The sequence below is a fragment of the Daphnia pulex genome, chromosome 3 (genome assembly GCF_021134715.1).
Source record: "Daphnia pulex isolate KAP4 chromosome 3, ASM2113471v1".
Lineage (NCBI taxonomy): Eukaryota > Metazoa > Arthropoda > Branchiopoda > Diplostraca > Daphniidae > Daphnia > Daphnia pulex.
This window is the reverse complement of record NC_060019.1, coordinates 11,317,485-11,335,984: the sequence shown is the minus strand read 5'-3', so window position 1 is coordinate 11,335,984 and position 18,500 is coordinate 11,317,485. Positions and strand designations below refer to the sequence as shown.

Genomic DNA, 18,500 nt, shown 5'->3' with positions numbered 1-18,500 from the left:
TAAGTCGAAAATTTAGTCGACACGTCTCTGCCACCTGGCGGTCAAATTCATAAGTTTTGTTGTGTTGGACAAAGGAACTACTTGAGTGAAAAAAGAAAAAAATAGAGTTGGAAGTTGGAACATTCAAAACATTGGAATTCAAAAATGAAACTGAATGAAAGTTCCCGTCATTTTCAGGTGCTCTTGGGTGCTATTCACATTGGTTTTTATAGAGGAGATTTGTAATGGAGAATCAGAGCAATCGCCGCACGTGAAGCAACCAAAATTCGATCTCAAATGTAAGTTTTACTATGAACATTATGGCATGATTATGAAATTGAATTTCATTGCATTTTTTTTATTAGGGTTATGAGACACACGCCATCTGACGTTTGCAAACAACAGATCAATAATGGGGAATTCTTTTCTACGATTACGTTCATTATCATCTGATGCATACCGATTTTTCATGATGAATCTATCGATGAGCCATGAAATGAATGTTCTGAATGTACCAAGTGGAGAAGTGATTCAACACAGCTCCGCCAAAGAGGTAGCTGCTTCATTGCAGCGAATGATACTGAAGTATGGTTTTATTGTTATTTCAATTTTGACTCATTATATCTATTATCATTTTGACATTGTTTAGGTTGAAAGGAAAATATTTGTCTGAAGATGGAAAATCAGTTGATTACGCAGAACTGAGGAATGATAATTTGTTCAAAGAATTTCAAGCCCAATCAGAACAACTTGCTGATCTAGAATTAGCTGATTTAAGTCCTGTTCAAAGAAAAGCATTCTTCATAAGTATTTCCCCCCTTATACCAAGTTATGAACATACATCTTCACTAAAAACCATTTTTTTTTCTATTTAAAGACATATACAACACACTAACAATTCATGCTCTTTCTAAGGTTGAGCCTTTGCCCAGTTCTTTATTAGAAGTTACTAATTTCTGGAAACATTCAGCATACAAAATTAGTGGGCTTGTTTTCTCTTTGGATGACATTGAACACGGCATATTACGCGGTAAAAAAAATTCCCTATACATATATGTGTTTAAAATCTTTATCTGTTTGTTTTAACATTCTAGCCAACACAAGACATCCTTCAGCACTCAGTAAACCTTTTAAAGATGATGACCCCCGCGTTCAGTTCAGCTTGAAAGAATTAGATCCCCGAATACATTTTGTTTTGAATTGTGGGGGCAAGGTAACAGTTTCCTAATTAAAAATGTTTGTATTAATATCTAACTAGTGTTCCATAATGTTATAGTCATGTCCTGCTATTGGTGTATATAATGAAGATAATCTGGAGGCAGCATTGAGCAATTCTGCCACAAATTTTCTTTCAGAAACTGTTCAGATTGAGAATAACACAATTCATCTATCAAAACTTTTGCTGTGGTAAGTCCTTATTCATTTCTAATTTATATGCCTCATAACATACTATGTATATTTGTTCTTAAGGTTTAATTTTAACATTTTTATTACTAATAAATTATTAGGTATGGTGCTGACTTCGGATCTAACGACAAAGATATTCTCCGGTAAGATTGAAGATCATTAAGTAAATTTTTTTCTTAAACTTCAATATTTGTTTGTTTTTCTTAAATTCCCTGAAAAATAATCTAGGTGGATTAGCCAATACATACCAGATTCTCGAAAGGAGACGATCATTGAACTTATTGAATCTGGCCGCTTCAAAGTAGTTCACGATGAGTACAATTGGCTGATCAACGCTAAGTGAACTAATCTTAGTTGCACCTTAGTTTTATTATTACCATTTACGCGATTTGCGGTGTCTAGTAATTGGAAACGATCGTTACAGTGGTAAAAAAAACATTCCAAACGATGATCTGCGAATATATAATTTCTGTTTTCTTATTTAGTTGTGTTAGTAGTATTACACAGTTACGTGGAGTATTACGCGCACAAATTGTTTAGACGAGGGAACAAGTCAATACACGAAATCATTTTCATATCTCATAAAAGATAGATACTTTGTGAGCACGATTAATTGTATGAATTAATGACCAAGAGGTTTTTTTTAATTCTGAAGATTTATATTTGCGTCATTACAGATCAGTATATTCACGCTTGAAGAATAAGAAAGAATGTAGGATATTTTGAATTCCGCTAACATATTTCATAAATAGATGGATTAACCAGTAGATTTACGATGAATTGAATGATTAAATTCAACGAAGTGCAGCAATTATTAATTAAACCTAACATAAATCTTGCATTAAACGTTACAAGCAAAATCACCGGGATGTAGTTTAAACTACTATTACATTGCAATTGTGATAATGCAGTGGTGGAACAAGAAAATTGAAAATTTTGTATAGTGTTCATGGATCAAGGGAAAATAGACTGTCAAACGAGAATTTCTTTTTAAATTCAGGCTGCAGAATGATGCACTGTTTGGTTTTTGAAGAAGGGAATTATTTCATTTCAAAACTATAATCCATGCCTAAAAAGTAAACACACAAAAGAAAACATAACGATGAACTAGAAATTCACAACCTACTTTATCATCGAAAATCGAGCAATGCTCAGTCAAATTTTTCTTGCTGAAAAACCAGTTCAACGGCTCGTAAGACATCAGGCACGCAAAACGCAGGTTCTCTCAAACCCTCTTCCACTGGTAAAAAATCTCTCGGTGAATGGTTAGAAAAGGTATCAGAAGAGGCATTATAAACGCCAGTCTGTCATAAATAAAAAGCAAAAATATTCTCGCTTTAAATATTGTACAAAATAAAACATGAGAAAAGTGTTAACCTGAACTAGAATACTATGGCATTCCTCAGCCGAAGCGTGGACGTCCTCCGTTTCAATTTCTAACTCGCAATTGTGGTTACCACGTCCAGTTACAGCGGCTGCAATACCAGAAACTGCACGACCAGAACGCTGTCGTGTCAAGTAACGGTGGTATAAATTTGCACCAAATATGTCCGTATTCAAGTTATCCCTGTAATTTAGTACAAGCACACATTTTAATGTTCTCGGATCACCAAAAATGTCGCGATCAGCAAATAAGCGAACTCACCCCACGAAATAGATTCTTTTGACAGAACCCTGGTTTCCCAATGATTGAGCATGAAGCTGACACATGTTGTCGGCGTGATGCATCGTCAGCTCACTCGGTTTACCAATTAGCGCAGTATAGATCATGTCTCTTCCAGTAATCTTTTTGTACAATTCTTCTAAACATACTAGAAATGCTCCATGACCAAATCTGTTTGGTAAACAATTTCAATTAAATGATGGTTATTACACCAAACCCTTACATTTCTTCGCGAAACAATACCTAGGCATCCAGGCTTCAGCCATCCATTGGAGATCCATATTGCAAGCCTAAACATTGTTAAAAATGTTATGAAATTTTGAACAACAGTAAAACTATAATTAGAAAATAACATACCAGTAAAGGAATATGAGGATACGGTAGTTTAGCGGGTGGGTCAAGTAATTTTCCGTTTGTCATGAGAACGTCTATGATCAGTTGCAGAGCCGAATCCCATTCTGCTGGCTCCTGCATCAGAACTATAGCCTCAATGCGCGGGAATTTCTCATCGATTGTCCTTAACTAGATAATTCATTTGAAGATTTTTATTTAGTTAAAAAAAAACTGAGAATAATTCATTACCATAGTTTCTCGTCTCTTTTGATCAACAACATCAAGAACAGGGAAAGCCTTGCGAATATCTTCTACTGTGCAAACATTGGTGAAGCCAAGATTCTTGGAAATTTCATGAATTGGACCTTGTCCAGAAACCAAGACTCTCTTATTATGAAATTGCTTAAACATCTTTAATGGACTGTGTGCCATAACCACTTGCTCCTGTGAGATCTAATAGATGGAAACACTTTTAAGGGTAAACTTTTTTATAATTTGATTATCGATGATTAATTTGAAATTACTGGTGACGCATGTTACCTCAACACCTAGCAAATCTGTTAGTTTCTGGGCTTTCTGGCATCTTAGGTTATTCCCAGCATTGGTTACAAATATTACAGGAACTCTGAATTTTCCATTAGAGTCTACCAGTTTTTTGAAAGATTCCACAGCTGCTGGCAGTACTTCTTTCCCACGAACAATGACACCATCTATATCAAACATGAACCCAAACTCTGCCGAGACAGGGTTCTTATGATAAGAGAAATGTACTTCAACACACCAAATAATGGAAACTGTTATCAGACTAGGCAAACTACTTACAGTAGTACAGATTGCTCGATGTTTTGTTTGCGATGCTATGGGAGATGCGAGGCATTTGGCGAAAATGTTACATACGGTTCGAGGCTGACATATGGATTTGATTGGATGTAAATAAAAGGCCATATTTGTTATTTGCACAGAAAACAGCGCGACTAGCAGCCCTCAAGGTTACGGCGAAATTAATAAAATACAATTCTAAAATAAGAGAACGATCGACGTCACGAGAAATTGTCACGCCCGCCAACCGTCGTCTGCTACTATTTACAAATCTCATTAAAAAATAAATCGATGTTGTAGGCCAAAGGCCACTAGATGATGCTCGATTCTCGATAACGTGTTATTTTTTAGTTTTTACTGGAAAATTGATAACAAGCTTACACCAACTTTTTCTGGATAGAAATAATGGAAATGGCACTCCGATCGCATGGCCACATGTGTGTCTACATCTGCGCTTCTTATTTTAGGAGAAGTTGTCGAAAAGCTTCAGGGGAAGTTTTAGCACACGCTGATGCTAAATTCTATTTCTGCATTTTTCGTAGAAAGAAAAAGGCCGTCGAAATATTTGGTAGAAAATGTTAGGAGAGATTATGTATATTTCAGCCTTGAGCTCATGTTCAGGCTCATTTTTAAGCTGCGAGTTCAGCGAGTATTATATGTTATTGAAACTTTTCCGTGAAGAGTAGAAAAACGAAACGCTGTAAGTCTTTGATCAATTTCGCAGCGTTGAGCTGTTCCTAGAGACTACTTCACGTAAATATTTGTGTGTATGTTTTCTGTTGATAAAGAATGTTTGTTTGAATCAATTTTTGGAGAGAGCTTCGTCACGCAGCTGTTACATTCTAAATCTTGTATATGTGCATTATCAAGTTTATTTTAAATTCGGCATGGTTTCCGATGGAAGTTTTGGCTTTCTGACTTGCATTACTAAATGAGTGGCTGTATAATATCCTCCTCTTGGATTTCCGGCGCGGGTTTCTGAAATAATCATCAATCAGCAATGATGGGCTATATTTCTGCTTTGTATTCAGTTTTCCGTCAATGCCTCACGAACCTCCCACGGGTCAAATAAAAAAGTATCGACTGGCATCGCCCTCTATTACGCCTACACTACACATGCATGTAATTTACTAGCACAGGGAAACAGTACGGAGAAGCCAAAAAAAAAAAAAAAAAGTTTTAAAAATAATGAGAGCTGCATTTCAAAAGTTTTAAGGATCCTGCCCCGACAAAAAGAATTATACCGTGTGGAATAAATTTTCATGTCGTTTGAGCTTATTATTGCTGGGATTTTAAAGATTTATTAAGTTAGGTTAATGAGTGTCTATCTTATTTACTCCTGCACTCCCACACAGTAGTGCTGAGAGAGATCCTATTTTAGTCGGGATAATAAACTATAAAAACGTCCGGAGGAAACTAAAATTGAAAATTCGGCCGACTACTGCAAAAAAAGCAGCAGTGTAGTGGAATAACCTTTTCAGCAATGTGTTAGATGATCTACAAGATACAAGTTGTTCATTAAATAATTACGTAATGCTGCTAATTGTTGGGGCCTTACAAATCAATCACGTGATTTTTTAGATCGTTGAATTTGAAAATTGTGCCGTTTATTTTTCAAAATAATAGGAAAAAAAGTGAAAGGCCAGTAGCCAGAGCCATCTAACTGTGATCTCAACTTTTTTAAATCTTCTTTCTCATGAAAGAAAATTTTATATTTTTAGCAATTGTTTTCTTAAAATATAAACTTTATCCCTTTTTAATTATCCTCCCCTAGTAGAATAATCATCATCAAATTTTGTTTGCTTCGTTTAGGCAAAAGCCATCTGGGATAGAGTTGTTGCAACTAGATGGCGCTAGTTGCCAGACTATCCTATGCGTCCTTTTCCTTGTGTTAAAAAACGCAAATAACTCAAGAAAATGTTCATATTCAGGTTTATAAACGGCCATTGATCTCGTAATTAATTAAAAATCTCCATCTTTTTTTACAACAACTGAAAATATGTCAGGTGAATGTGTGCAAGTAGTACTACGATGGAAGAAACACGAATCCCGTCCTGTTGATAAAGTAGCCCGTGGCATTGGTGTGGCATTTTCAGTTGTTCGAGGCGTGGTCCCAGCGTTAGGGGGTATAAGCGTATAGCTTCAGTCGTTTCTTTCTGTTCCCCCACATCAACCAAGCCCCTTGGACGTTTTGGAGTTGTGCAAATTTGTTCTATTTTAATAATTATATCTTGTGAATCAATCTCATACGAAATTGTGAAGAAGAATCTCAACTGGAGAGACTGGTGATTGTGTGTCAACCAAATGGATTTGGTTTGATTGTGTTCATATCTGCAACGTCCATCGCGAAGGCCTAAACAATCGCGTTCGTTTTGCTCACCGGAAAAGCAGAGGTAAAAAATAAAAATCCCGACAGGAAATTCCAGTCATTGACTTTATTATATATATTTATAAATCTACTACAATGAGTCATCCAGATTAACCAACCATCTGGTTCAGATCTAGACTTGCCAAACACTTACATATTTTTCGTATCGGGAAAAACGTTCGTCGAATGTTTATTCTCACTCGTCATCCTCACTTTAACAGATCCAAGGTTCTTTTAGTTGTATATATATTTTTCTTTTTTCCTCGAATAACAAAAGGCGAAGAAAGACAACACACACCCCACAGCTCGGTAGTTTTTGTTGTTCCTGCTTTCGTATTGTCGACGAGACGCTCGTTAAGGCTCGGAGCAAGGTTAGACACGAGAATCTCATTTTAATTGGTCCCCCTTCCATGTTAGGCCTGACATATTCTCCTTTTTAAAAGTAACTGGTTTCTTTCTCATTTTGTAGGAAGACAAATATTGCAGAGAGAGACTTTCGTCAATCCGGATGTTTATCCCCAGATTTTTTCGAAAACGTGTGTAAAGTGACGTAGAGGAAATGTGTGTACCCACACACACACGAAGGTGGGGTTTTGTTTGATTAGAATCGACCCAACAACATCTTATCTACCATCTACAGTCAATTCGCCCCCCCACCCACCCTTCTTTTATACCTTGTCTACACGTTCTCGGACATGGTTAACTATTGGAGATGGTGATGATGAACGATGACGCAGGGAGAGAAAGAACAACAACTAACGTCCCGTAGAGTGTAGACCCTTGTAACAATTGTCTTGGTTCGTTCGTTGGGGATTTTTGCTTTGTTTAGTAGAGTGGGTGCGGGTCAGCCAACGTCTCCTTCCCACGACGCTCAATATTGACCCAACACGCCCGGTGAAAGTCACGCGCCAGTGCGACTTGAATTCGCTTTTGGCGTACGTGAACAACATCCCAGAAAGACATCATCTTGGATTTACATTCTAGATAGATTTAAAAAGCTTTTTCTTCTTTCTTTCTTGTGTTCCTGTCGGTGCTTAAAATCAGCGTCGTCTCGAGACGGACAGTGGCGTCCAAACCGAAATCCCCCCACTCCGTTTGGACTTTTTGATCGAACGGAATTTTTAAACGGCACGCACAGCCAATCCCTTGAATATTCTGCATGTCTAAGAAGCTTCCTTAGTAGTAGAGGCTTTTCCAACTTGGACGACGACGACGTGTGGGCGTGGAGAAAGAACTGTTGGGTGTTTTTTTTTTCACATTTGCATAGCTGGGTGATGGGAAAATCTGGTCGTTTGATTTTGATTGACTTGAAAATGCGTTGCCCAGGAAGTTCTCCGACGTCGGATTGATATGCACACACGCATTGATATATTCCTCCTTCTGGCTTCCGCTCGTGTGAGAAAAAAGGAATGGGAAACTCTCTATCTCCACTAAGCGGAAGAACGAATCCGTTTCAAGCTGCTTTTGCCTTCAAGTTATCTTTCAGAGTGTGGCACTTGTGTCAGATGTGAATGATTGAGCGAAGTGGAACAAAGCCCCTCCGCCCTGTGAGAGAGAGAGAGAGAAAGAAATAATCTTTTTTTTTCTTTGACTGTCTCCGACGACGAAAAGTGCTGGAACTCTTCCATGATTTTTCACATCCGCTGTGCTTTGCGCGGGAGTGTATGTAGTAGTACCCCCAGTTATAAGTCGTGACTCATCCCTACTCTCGCCCCCTCTCGGCTCTCACGACGTTATTACCTTCGATCCGCCAGGAAGACGGGAAAGAGGGGGTTAGGAAATAGGGAAGCTAAAGTCCAGCAGCTCTCGTTTCGTCATTTCGTGACTCTGGGATGTGAAAAATTTCAATTGCATTGCGCAGTGAATCAGAAATGGCCTCCCCCACCACCCTTTTCGTCACCCCCTCTCATTCGTGAGTATCATCTATCCTTGCCGTTTTCTGCATATCAGATGGAATTGAATTCTCTCTCTTTAGCACATTACCAACGGATCACTGGATGTAGAGATAAAAGAGAGGGGGGAATCGAAAAGGGAGTCGTCATTTGATAACGACCATGAGGGCTGGGGTGAAAACAGGAACGAACGACTAGCCTCCCCCCTTCCATTTTATAGTAGATGGGATCGTTCAAAAGGTTATGGACACTGATCCAATCTCGCTTCATCGTTTATGCTATAAGAAACCCGGCATTGATCTATTTTCGGTTTGCGGGTTACGAGAGTCTCGTGAAGAATTCTGAACGGAGGGGAAAAAGTAAAATTGTCGTCTTTATTTTTTCGAGAACGAGAACGAAGGGAGCGTGACCTGTTGATCGACGTCTGGGACCGTAACAATGTCCTTGGGTTTCGTTTTCAACCCGAAAAGAAATTCAATTTAGTGGCGTGCTTTCTTCCATTAACTGGTCTTGGGACGTTTGTAGGAGCGGATATGACCCATTAGACTCTTTTGAGGGGACGTTATTTTCTTTATCCTGGCGCCCTCCGCCGTATCAGAATCCATCCAATCCCGCCACCAGCGTCTCATTGTGTGAGGAATTTCGGTCCCGACTGCAGCGCCCGCAACCGAATGTCCTGATATTCTTTTATTTGTTTATTGATGCCGGGCCGAGCGTAAAACGATGGGAATCTTCTCGTTTTGATGCACAGAGGTCATGTTATTGTCGTCGATGCGGAGCTCCTAATGTTCATTAGTAACGGCCGGGAGTGGAGCAAAGGCAACAGCGGACTTGATCCACTTGATCCTGCCAGCCTATATGACGCCCGTCGACTCGTTATCGGCCCCGGCAGAATAGCAGCCCCCCAGACTTTGGATTGCTCTTTGAAGGGGAATGAGCAATTACCAAAAAAAAAAAGAGATCTTTCGGGAGTTGGGATGTTACTATTTGATGGGGGGGCTGAGAGAGTAGGAGCCGCAGCGGTTATATAGCGTCCGGAATCGAAGAAACTTGCCTTTCTCTCCCCACCCAACTGGATCAATAAGTGGTGAGACTAGAGCCCCCAACTGCGGCCGTACACACACACATACAGTGTAAATGTAGTTGGCTATATCAAGTGTGTAGTAGTAAGTTGGTTTGCCGAGCATTGTTGCGTGTCGACCAACCTGACTGTCGTCTCTTACTACCCATCTATTGTTTCATTCTTTTTATTTTGTTTTCTTTTGTTTAGCTAAAAAGGGAACGACCTTCTTTGCGGCTCTACTTGAATGAACTTGAATGCCATTTCGATTTCTTTGGATTTTTTCTTTTAGGAGAGAACCCCGTCAGCTGGAAATGTCCGCTGTCTCTGTGTGTTGGAGATCGTGACTTGGTTGAATGCCCAAAATCATCCGAATAAAAGGCAGGCAGGGAGAGAGCTAAGAAGAAAAATAGTCTGCTAGGAGATTTAGGAGGGATGACAATGTTTATCCTTCCATTTCCAACCCAATCACGGCCCAGTCCCTCCTGAGAGACGCAAAGATCAATACCAACCCCCCTCTATCCAAAAGTTTTTTCCTTCTTCTCTGTTGTTTTGGCTGCTACATCGATTGGCTGGGCCAACACTAAACGAGTTCTCACTTTTATAGAGTAGTACTACTAGGCGACTCTTTCGTGAGCGGGGGCCAGCAGCAGCTATAGACTCACGCGAAAACTACTTTGAGCGTGCTGTCATCCATTTTGAGTGGCCACAGATCCCCTAGTCTAGACTCATTTACTTGTTATTAGAGACTAAGACTATTTAACTTTTTTGTTAATGTCTTTTGCTTTTATCTTTTACTTTTTTTTTGTTACAGTACACCTGCTTGCACAGGTGAAAGTTTTGTCACGCCAATTAAGGAGAGTGCCCGCGACCCCACCCCGACGTTATAGCCCAACCAAAAAAAAAAAGTCTAAAAAACTTTACCGAAAAATGGCCGGCCCGCGGCTCGGGACTTCCGGCCTGCTAATGGTTCTCTTCTACATGGCTTCGACAACAACAGCGATGGGTAAGTAAATTACCTGATGGATACCGACCAAATTAAAAGGAAAAAATAAAAACGGAATAGATAAAATGTCGGTCGGTCGTCAGCGAACTGACACGCTTCTTCATATATGGATGACTGGAGGGCTCGGCTGAATTGTCACGAAAGTCTGACTCGCTATATAGTCGGCTGGCCGCAAGAGTGTCTATCCAATCAACTGACAACTTCCGTTGGTTTTTTCTTTCGGTGGGGGAATTGAAATTGATTTTCTGTTTTTCTTCTCTGGTTGTTGCTTTGAACAGTTCAATCACCGCCGCAAGTTGTCAAACAACCGCCTTCGGACGAACTCCTATTCCAAGTGGCGCAGAGGATCGACGAGAACGACAAACCGTTTATCATCGAATGCGAAGCGGAAGGCGAACCCGCCCCAAAGTACGTGGATATAGTCCTAACCTTAAATACCAAGAGAGAGCTCCGCTTCCTACTCCTCCTCCTCCCCTCTACTCCAGTTAATTGAATAGTACCATTAGCGACTGGTGATGGATCGTCGGACCATCGGGTCACGATCCATCACGGCCGAAAGAAAAAAAGCCGGCCTCGCCCCTCATCCCTTGTCAACCGGCTGTTCCCTGCAGTCACTGACTGTTATTTTGTTTTTCTTATTTTTTCGCTGGGGTCTAATAGATACCGATGGGTCAAGAACGGTTTTGATTTCCTGTGGCAGTCCTACGACGACCGAATCTCTCAGCAGCCCGGAAGAGGGACGCTGGTCATCACCACGCCCCGAGATGAAGATATCGGTCAGTCTGGAATTTATTTTGATTTGATTTTAATTTGTCTTTTTAATTCAAATGTTGATTTCTCCTGCAGGGCAATATCAATGTTTCGCATCCAACGAGTGGGGAACGGCGACATCGAATTCGGTTTTTGTCCGAAAATCGGATCTCAATTCGTTCAAAGACGAGCCGCCCATGACCGTTTCGGCCCAGGAGGGCTCGCCATTCAGTTTGCGCTGCCAGCCGCCCGACGGCTGGCCCAAACCCTCCGTCTACTGGATGATGCAGAACAGCAACGGAGCCCTGCGCAGCATCAACTCGTCCAGGATGACGGTCGATCCGGAGGGCACGCTCTGGTTCTCCAACGTCACACGCGAAGACACCAGCGATGACTTTGTCTACGCCTGCTCAGCCACCTCTCTTTTCCGGTACGTCCGCCCGCCAAATTAAACATAATTAGGGGCCCAGTACTTCAACAACAAAAACAGTCCAGTAATAAAAAGGAAATATAGATGGAAAACCGCCACATCTACGGTACCGTGGGCAATCGATTTGAACACGGTCCGTCGGATGACCTTCCCCGGAATAGCTGGGAAAAAATAAAAAGTGGGTGGTGGGGTGGAAAGGAGAAAAAAGAGAAAATAATTTCATAAAGAAAAAATGGCCGAGTGTGTTATTACAGTCGGGCGCCAATGTGATGGGATCTGAGATGCGAACGCGTCTTGGTGGTTGTAGTTATCCCCTCGTGCAGGTGACCGCGTATCACGTTTCCTTCAGGTTTCGGGTGGGCTTCATGATGGGCACACATTTCCGGCTGACTGGAGGGTGATAACTGGAACGGATCATTAAATTTAAAATACTAATTTAACTTTTCCATCTTTTCTTTTGTTGAAATGCAGAAACGAATACAAACTGGGCAACAAAGTTTACCTGGACGTCATCGCGACTGGCAGCGCTGCGGCTCAGAATCGCCACGAACCCGTCTCGCAGTACGTGTCGCGTAAAAACGCCGTGGCCCATCGTGGCAAGAGTATCGAGTTGTGGTGCGTCTTCGGCGGCACTCCTCTCCCACAGATCCGCTGGACCAAGGAAGGCGCCGCTCTGCCCGCCGGCCGTACCACTTACTCCTCCTACGGCAAGACGTTGATCATCAAAAGTGTCGATTCTGAGGACGCTGGCAACTACGAATGCGAGGCCAGCAACGGCGTCGGACTGGCCAAGTCTTATTCCATCAGCCTCCAGGTCTTGGCGGCTCCTTACTTTACCGTCGAGCCGGAAGTGTACGTGGGCGCCGAAGACGAGCTGGCCGAATTCCGATGCGAGGCCAACGGCTCGCCGGCCCCCGAGATCAAATGGATCCACAACGGCAAACCCATCGAAGAGGCGTCCGTCAATCCGCGCCGGAAGGTCTTCCCTAACCGCATTGTCATTGAGCGGCTGCAGAAGAGCGACACGGGCAACTACGGCTGCAACGCCACCAACAGTATCGGTTACGTCTACAAGGATGTGTACCTCAACGTTTTGGCCTTGGCGCCCGACATTGAGGACGCCCCCGACGACACGGCCACCGTCGACGGATCGGCCGTCAATCTCACCTGTAAAGTTTTCGGCTCGCCCAAGCCGCTCGTCAAGTGGATTCGCGACGGATTGGAACTGACTGGTGGACGCTACCGTGTCATGGACAGCGGAGATCTGGAAATTAGGTAGCGTCTTTTGATCAAATGATTGTCGGTTTCTCTCTTTTTTGTTTAAGAAAAAGATAAAACAAAAATGTGATAGCGAAATCTATTGTGACAGCTGCTTTTGACGGGCTTCCTCCCCCTAGCTCTTTCCAACCGCATGCACCCACTCTTTCCGCTTCCGCTCCGACAGCTGCCAGGGCTAGGCCATTGTTGGGAAAATGGATGCCATGCGGGGCTTGTTGCGTGTCGATCCGCACGTTTTCCATTGAAAAATTCACGTCCATTTCTTTTGAATTGAATTTGTAGGGATGTGACCTTCACTGATGCTGGGGTGTATTCTTGTCACGCCACCAACAAATTCGGATCAGCCAACGCCAACGGAACTCTCATCGTCAAAGGTTCGATTGAATGAAAATTTTGGTTGTTGGTTTGGTCTTAATTTCTCTCTTCTCGGGCAATTTCTCTTTGTAGAGCGAACTGTCATCAGGGATGGACCCGAAGACTACGAAGTGGCTGCTGGACAGACGGCCACTTTCCGTTGCAATGCCGTTGCCGACTCGTCGCTCAACTTGACGATCGAGTGGCTGCACGCCGATCAATTGATCGATTTCGAGCAGGAGCCGCGGTTCGTCCAATCGCAGGACTCGTCGCTGACCATCACCAAGACGACCGAGCTGGACACTGGCGACTACACATGCCGTGCCAAAACTATCCTCGACTTGGCAGAAGACAAGGCCACTCTCATCGTTCAAGGTAAAAAAAGGCCCCCCCCCCCTCCCCTACTCGATGCGGTAGTTTATCATTCCGTCACGACATGTCCAACATTTTCACTCGACAGACGTCCCCAACCGGCCGAGAATGGTGGGCATCCAGTGCAACAACCGCGATGCAGCCATAGAATGGACGCCTTCCGGCGATAATCGAGCCCCTATCTTGACCTACACGATACAATTTAACACGAGTTTCACGCCGGACAGCTGGGAAGTGTCATTTGAGAACGTGCCGGCCACCGAGACGCGCTTCAAAGTTGAGATGAGCCCTTGGTCCAATTACACTTTCCGCGTCATTGCCCGTAATAAGATTGGCCCGTCGCTTCCATCGGATCACTCTTCCATGTGCACGACGCCTCCTGACGTGCCCAACAAGAACCCGGATAACGTGGAGGGACGCGGCACGTCGCCCACCAATTTGGTCGTCACGTGGAACCCCATGCCCGAGATCGAGCACAACGGGCGTAACTTCCACTACCGAGTGTATTGGCGCCGCGACATTCCCGGCGAAGATTGGAACATTGAAATGATTTCCGACTGGAGACAGTCGTCCATTCTCATCCCCAATCAACCCACTTTTAAACGCTATCGCATCAAAGGTAAAAGAAAAGAAACTGAGATCCAAAATTTTAATTCAGAGTGTTGCCTCATCAATGATTTTGTCACGGTCCAGTGGTGGCCTTTAATCAGATTGGCGAGGCCAATGTGGCAGCTCAAGAAGTGACTGGCTATTCCGGAGAGGACGTTCCGCTGGAGGCGCCGTCCAACTTCACTTTGAATCAAATTATCGATGAAAGAAGCGCGATCCTTTCCTGGAATCCCGTCAATCCGGACTCTGTCCAAGGTAAAATCAATTCACTCCTCTCACTTATTTTTCTTGCCATCTTTGACCTGACGGAATGGATTTCTTGTGCGTCATTGGCTCCCGTATTCAGGACACTTCAAAGGCTACAAGATTGAGACTTGGACAGAAAAGGAAGGAGAAATTCGGGCACGTGAAATGATTAGCAACGCTTCAAAGGCGTTCGTCAACAAGTTTGTCCCGCACACTGTCAATCTCGTTCGCGTTCGAGTCATCAATTCGGCTTACCGAGGACCGGCCAGCGACGTTCTCTCCTTCAAGACTCCAGAAGGAAGTATGTAGTCATATTTTAACCTCGTTTGGCTTTTTTCTTATCATTATGTCACTATTGTTGCGCTTTACACTACTCTGCTTTTTTTACCAGGACCTGGACCAGTGGACTACTTTGAAGCCGCCCCTCTAGGCTCTTCGGCTTTCTACTTGATCTGGAAGCAGCCAGAAGAGCCCAACGGCAATTTGCGAGGCTACAAAATCTTTTACGAAAAAGTGGAAGGCACCAAAATCGGACCCCAGATCGAAAGGGAACCGCCCATTCGGGATCCGACTCAGACCCGAGCCAAATTGGCTGGTCTCGAGCCCAACACTAAATACCGCCTCCACATCAAAGCCATGACCATTGCCGGCGAAGGAGATGAGTAAGTTATTGAAACATTCTAAAATTGTACGCACCGTGAAATGAGATTTAAATTTCGCTCTTTTTCCAACAGTTACTACATTGAACGAAACACGCGCAACGGAAATGCCTATCCGCCCGACAAGCCGCAATTCACGTGGAACCAGGTGACGTTGGACAACGGAATGCCGGCCATCAAAGTCGTCTGGCATCCGAATGTCGACGGTCAGCCTGGCTCCCATTTCTTCGTCCAGTACCGACGCAAAGGAGAGACCATCTACATCAAGAGCGAAGATGAATTCGACGAGAACTTTATCATTTTACGCGGACTGGAGCCCAATCAACTCTACGAAATTTGCGCAGTCGTCGTCGACGGTGACTACTTCACCGAAAGCGACCCAGAAGAGGTCGAGATGTATGCTGGTAAGTGTTTAAATAACCCAAAATCTGTTCACACACAATTATTTAAACATTTCTGATTGATTCAACGCTCAGATGGACCGTACATTCAAGGAGCTTCTGCTGTGGCATCGACGGGATGGTTTATCGGCATGATGCTGGCCCTTGCATTATTACTCTTGGTCCTGGTCCTGGTTTGCATCATTAAACGCAACCGAGGTGGAAAGTACGCTGTCCACGAGAGAGAAGCCACTCACGGTCGCAAGGATTTCAACGAGGACGCCGGATTCCACGAATACTCGCAACCGTACGTTGTGTACCGAGCATGCAAATTTAATCGGCCCATTTCCCCAGTCTTGACTCTCCCTTTTGATATGTGTATATATTTAGAGTTGGTAGCAGCCGGGCGCCCAGCAAAGCCTCTTTGAGCAGCGGAGCCAAAATGCCGCCCGAGAGCGAGGATAATGACTCCATGGCCGAATACGGAGAAGGAGAAGCAGGTAAATGATCTTAAATTTCGATCCTTTTAGTTTGTTTTATGTCGTAATTTTTCTTTGTGTTTACGTTTGTCTACACTTGTGTGCGCCAAACACGATCTGGATCAATAAGTTTATTGGATTTGTAAGGGTGGAGTCTTTTTAAAAGCTCAAACAGTTGAGGGTGTGGTTCACGTCAATAGGATTGTTTTTCAGTGTTGTGCACGACTTGTTTGATATTTCTGTGACACTTTTAAGTTTGCCTGATTATTCATTTCTGTTTTGTCCGTTTGTTTTTTCTGTTTTTTATTTATTTTTAAACATTGTAGAAGGCATGAATGAGGACGGCTCTTTTATCGGCCAATACGGCAAGAAACGTGGAGACGGATCATCGGCTTTCGCCACTCTTGTCTAAAATAAAAATAGAGAATAAATAAAACTGCCTCTTCTTTCAACGTAGCCGACTGTATAGTTCTGTTATGTTGCCAGGTAATGACACTTGTAATCACTCGTCGGATCAGTAGAGTTCGATTTTTGTCATTGAACCTTTTTCTATCGTCCTGAAATTTAATTCAACGCTCAAATTCTAACCATCGTTTTTGTTTTTTCCAGGTGAATTTGCTGAAAGTGGTTCGTTTATTGGACAATACGGTCAAAGCAAACTGCCGACCCCCTTGACGACAGCTAGTGTGGCAACTATTGTTTAGAAAAAACCAAATTTTTTTTCCTCTCCTTCACACTTTACAACAAAAAGATTAACCGTTCCCTCCACCCTTGATTTTTTTTCTCTTTTTTAAATTATTATTATTCCGTCAGCCTCCCAGAAAAACTAAAGGCTAACATAATTATTTTTGTGGACCGCAATCTCATCATTTCTTCTCTTGTGTACATTGTGCAATGCCGATGCTTTGTTATGAGCTTTCCGCCAACTTTTTCTCCACACAATTTTTTTTCTTTTCAACTTTTTTTTTTCATTTGTTTTTGAGTCTCCCCCCAACTTTCTTTCGTTATAATTGACTTCTTACTTGATTGTCATATCAAATTATGTGCGCGTGCGACCGGAAGAAAACTACGCTGTCGTCGTCGAATTGCTAGTGTGTTGAAAGGGGGAGTGAGTTGTTGACAGGTGCCTACATGGAGTCATGACCCCCCACTCTACATGTGTCTAGTGCCGATACATGCTTCTCTCCTGCTTCTTCTTTGGACGATAACCCTGTTTCCCTTTCTTAACTCCTCCACACACCCTTCCACTAGCTACTACATCATCCTCCTCAAACAACATAAAAATGCACAAAAGAGCCAAAAACAAAAATTTTTGACTATTTGCGATCTCGATAACACGAGGTTGCGCAATCGATCTGAATTTTTTTCTTCACGTACGAAGATCTGCAATTACTTTTTTTTTTAACTTTAAGCCAGCAAATTTATTTTTTAGTTTCTTCTCCGTTTTGTGTGTGTTCAATCCGGCAGCTTGAAGCTTTTTTGGCCAATTCGCCAATCACAACCGTCCTCTTTGATTTATTCTTTCTCTCTCTTGATTCTCCAGTTTTCTTACTTATTTTTGTTTTTGGTTTCCAAATCCCCTCTTTTGTCATCGTCCGCCGATTTTTATCTTTTCAATCGCCCGCTTCTGTCCTTCCACACATGTTTGTGTATTGATCTTTATATACATTCCCGCGAAAGAATCATTCGTTTGTGAAAGAGAAAGCAGGCTAATTAATGGTCACCATCATTACAGTTTTACTTTAACAATAATAACAGCGCACTGTTTTCCTGTTTCAAAAACATTTCAAACTGATTACGAGCAAGACAAAAAAACAAACAAAAAAGTTAAATATTATATAAGAGGGAGTGCCATGGTTAAATTCTGGGTCTAGATGAAAGCCGTAGCCGACGTATTTGCGAACAAAAACACAGCTGCCGAATGTGAACGGGGAAACAGCTTATATTTTTATATATGAAGCCCTCTTTCCCCTTTCTCCTTGGAAAATGAACCGAATGGATTTGATTTGAATAAAAGCTCGACACACATGTTCTAACCATTTATTTTTGTTTTTAATTACCTTTTTAAAAACTAAACGTATTTCGAGAGGCAAAATTAATTCAATTAATTTGCCTTTTCTTTAAAAAAAAAATGCCACTAACAAGAGGAAGGAAGTATTATGTACAGCCATATTTTATTGATTCAATCCGGGGCTGTCCGTATATATGGCTCGCATGATGCCTCTCGGTTTTATTACGTGCTTCCTTTCGTTGGCAGATACCAACCGACCGCTGTACAATATGCAATTATGCACGTACTACTTACAGCCCTGTAGTAATCAGCTCACGAACGCGGTCCTGTCGCACAGTTTCGTCATGGATGTGATTCATTGCGACTTTGAGAGTCGTGATTCCCTGTGTTCATTAACGCATCTAT

General features: G+C 42.5%; 3 protein-coding genes across 10 annotated transcripts; 2 read left to right on the top strand and 1 right to left on the bottom strand.

Annotated features, from left to right (window-relative positions):
• The first annotated feature begins 73 nt into the window (after window positions 1-73).
• Window positions 74-1,973, top strand: LOC124189922. Of its 4 annotated transcripts, XR_006872713.1 has the most exons (9): window positions 91-278; window positions 345-564; window positions 629-786; window positions 857-1,009; window positions 1,074-1,192; window positions 1,256-1,386; window positions 1,488-1,529; window positions 1,615-1,812; window positions 1,872-1,973. XR_006872713.1 is itself a non-coding variant. In XM_046582437.1 (8 exons), the coding sequence occupies exons 2-8, from the start codon at window positions 392-394 to the stop codon at window positions 1,727-1,729; spliced, it is 891 nt and encodes a 296-aa protein (XP_046438393.1). In that variant the 5' UTR covers window positions 74-278; window positions 345-391; the 3' UTR covers window positions 1,730-1,973. The 4 variants fall into 4 exon arrangements, 3 of the variants coding, with proteins under 3 accessions (XP_046438393.1, XP_046438394.1, XP_046438395.1); XM_046582437.1 differs by having other exon boundaries at window positions 74-278; window positions 1,615-1,973; XM_046582438.1 differs by having other exon boundaries at window positions 91-277; window positions 342-564; window positions 1,615-1,973.
• Window positions 1,974-2,113: 140 nt separating this feature from the next.
• Window positions 2,114-4,641, bottom strand: LOC124189921 (haloacid dehalogenase-like hydrolase domain-containing 5). The gene is made up of 8 exons (XM_046582436.1): window positions 4,205-4,641; window positions 3,923-4,132; window positions 3,632-3,835; window positions 3,407-3,571; window positions 3,293-3,339; window positions 3,032-3,220; window positions 2,764-2,953; window positions 2,114-2,690 (listed from the first exon to the last, which is right to left on the bottom strand). The coding sequence occupies exons 1-8, from the start codon at window positions 4,325-4,327 to the stop codon at window positions 2,538-2,540; spliced, it is 1,281 nt and encodes a 426-aa protein (XP_046438392.1). The 5' UTR covers window positions 4,328-4,641; the 3' UTR covers window positions 2,114-2,537.
• Window positions 4,642-6,283: 1,642 nt separating this feature from the next.
• Window positions 6,284-18,112, top strand: LOC124191458 (neuroglian-like). Of its 5 annotated transcripts, none has more exons than XM_046584678.1 (18): window positions 6,284-6,594; window positions 6,847-6,940; window positions 7,039-7,154; window positions 10,336-10,527; window positions 10,806-10,935; window positions 11,188-11,303; window positions 11,374-11,707; window positions 12,179-12,982; window positions 13,268-13,359; window positions 13,433-13,714; window positions 13,800-14,330; window positions 14,405-14,575; window positions 14,667-14,867; window positions 14,958-15,228; window positions 15,301-15,629; window positions 15,702-15,912; window positions 15,996-16,105; window positions 16,694-18,112. In XM_046584678.1, exons 4-18 carry the CDS (start codon window positions 10,452-10,454, stop codon window positions 16,786-16,788), a joined length of 3,753 nt encoding a protein of 1,250 aa, XP_046440634.1. In that variant the 5' UTR covers window positions 6,284-6,594; window positions 6,847-6,940; window positions 7,039-7,154; window positions 10,336-10,451; the 3' UTR covers window positions 16,789-18,112. The 5 variants fall into 5 exon arrangements, with proteins under 5 accessions (XP_046440634.1, XP_046440636.1, XP_046440633.1 ...); XM_046584680.1 differs by lacking the exon at window positions 16,694-18,112 and adding an exon at window positions 16,411-16,498; XM_046584677.1 differs by having other exon boundaries at window positions 6,847-7,154.
• The last annotated feature ends 388 nt before the right edge of the window (window positions 18,113-18,500 follow it).

Bases quoted from the DNA above. Each gene is read 5' to 3' on its own strand.
- LOC124191458 (XM_046584675.1), top strand. From the start codon at position 10,452: ATGGCCGGCCCGCGGCTCGGGACTTCCGGCCTGCTAATGGTTCTCTTC. The intron at 11,708-12,178 runs GTACGTCCGCCC...GTTGAAATGCAG, and splicing joins TCAGCCACCTCTCTTTTCCG to AAACGAATACAAACTGGGCA. The intron at 14,331-14,404 runs GTAAAAGAAAAG...GTCACGGTCCAG, and splicing joins TAAACGCTATCGCATCAAAG to TGGTGGCCTTTAATCAGATT.
- LOC124189921 (XM_046582436.1), bottom strand. From the start codon at position 4,327: ATGGCCTTTTATTTACATCCAATCAAATCCATATGTCAGCCTCGAACC. The intron at 4,133-4,204 runs GTAAGTAGTTTG...TCTTATCATAAG, and splicing joins ATCGAGCAATCTGTACTACT to AACCCTGTCTCGGCAGAGTT. The intron at 3,836-3,922 runs GTAACATGCGTC...TCCATCTATTAG, and splicing joins CAGATTTGCTAGGTGTTGAG to ATCTCACAGGAGCAAGTGGT.
- LOC124189922 (XM_046582437.1), top strand. From the start codon at position 392: ATGGGGAATTCTTTTCTACGATTACGTTCATTATCATCTGATGCATAC. The intron at 565-628 runs GTATGGTTTTAT...GACATTGTTTAG, and splicing joins TTGCAGCGAATGATACTGAA to GTTGAAAGGAAAATATTTGT. The intron at 1,530-1,614 runs GTAAGATTGAAG...AAAATAATCTAG, and splicing joins AACGACAAAGATATTCTCCG to GTGGATTAGCCAATACATAC.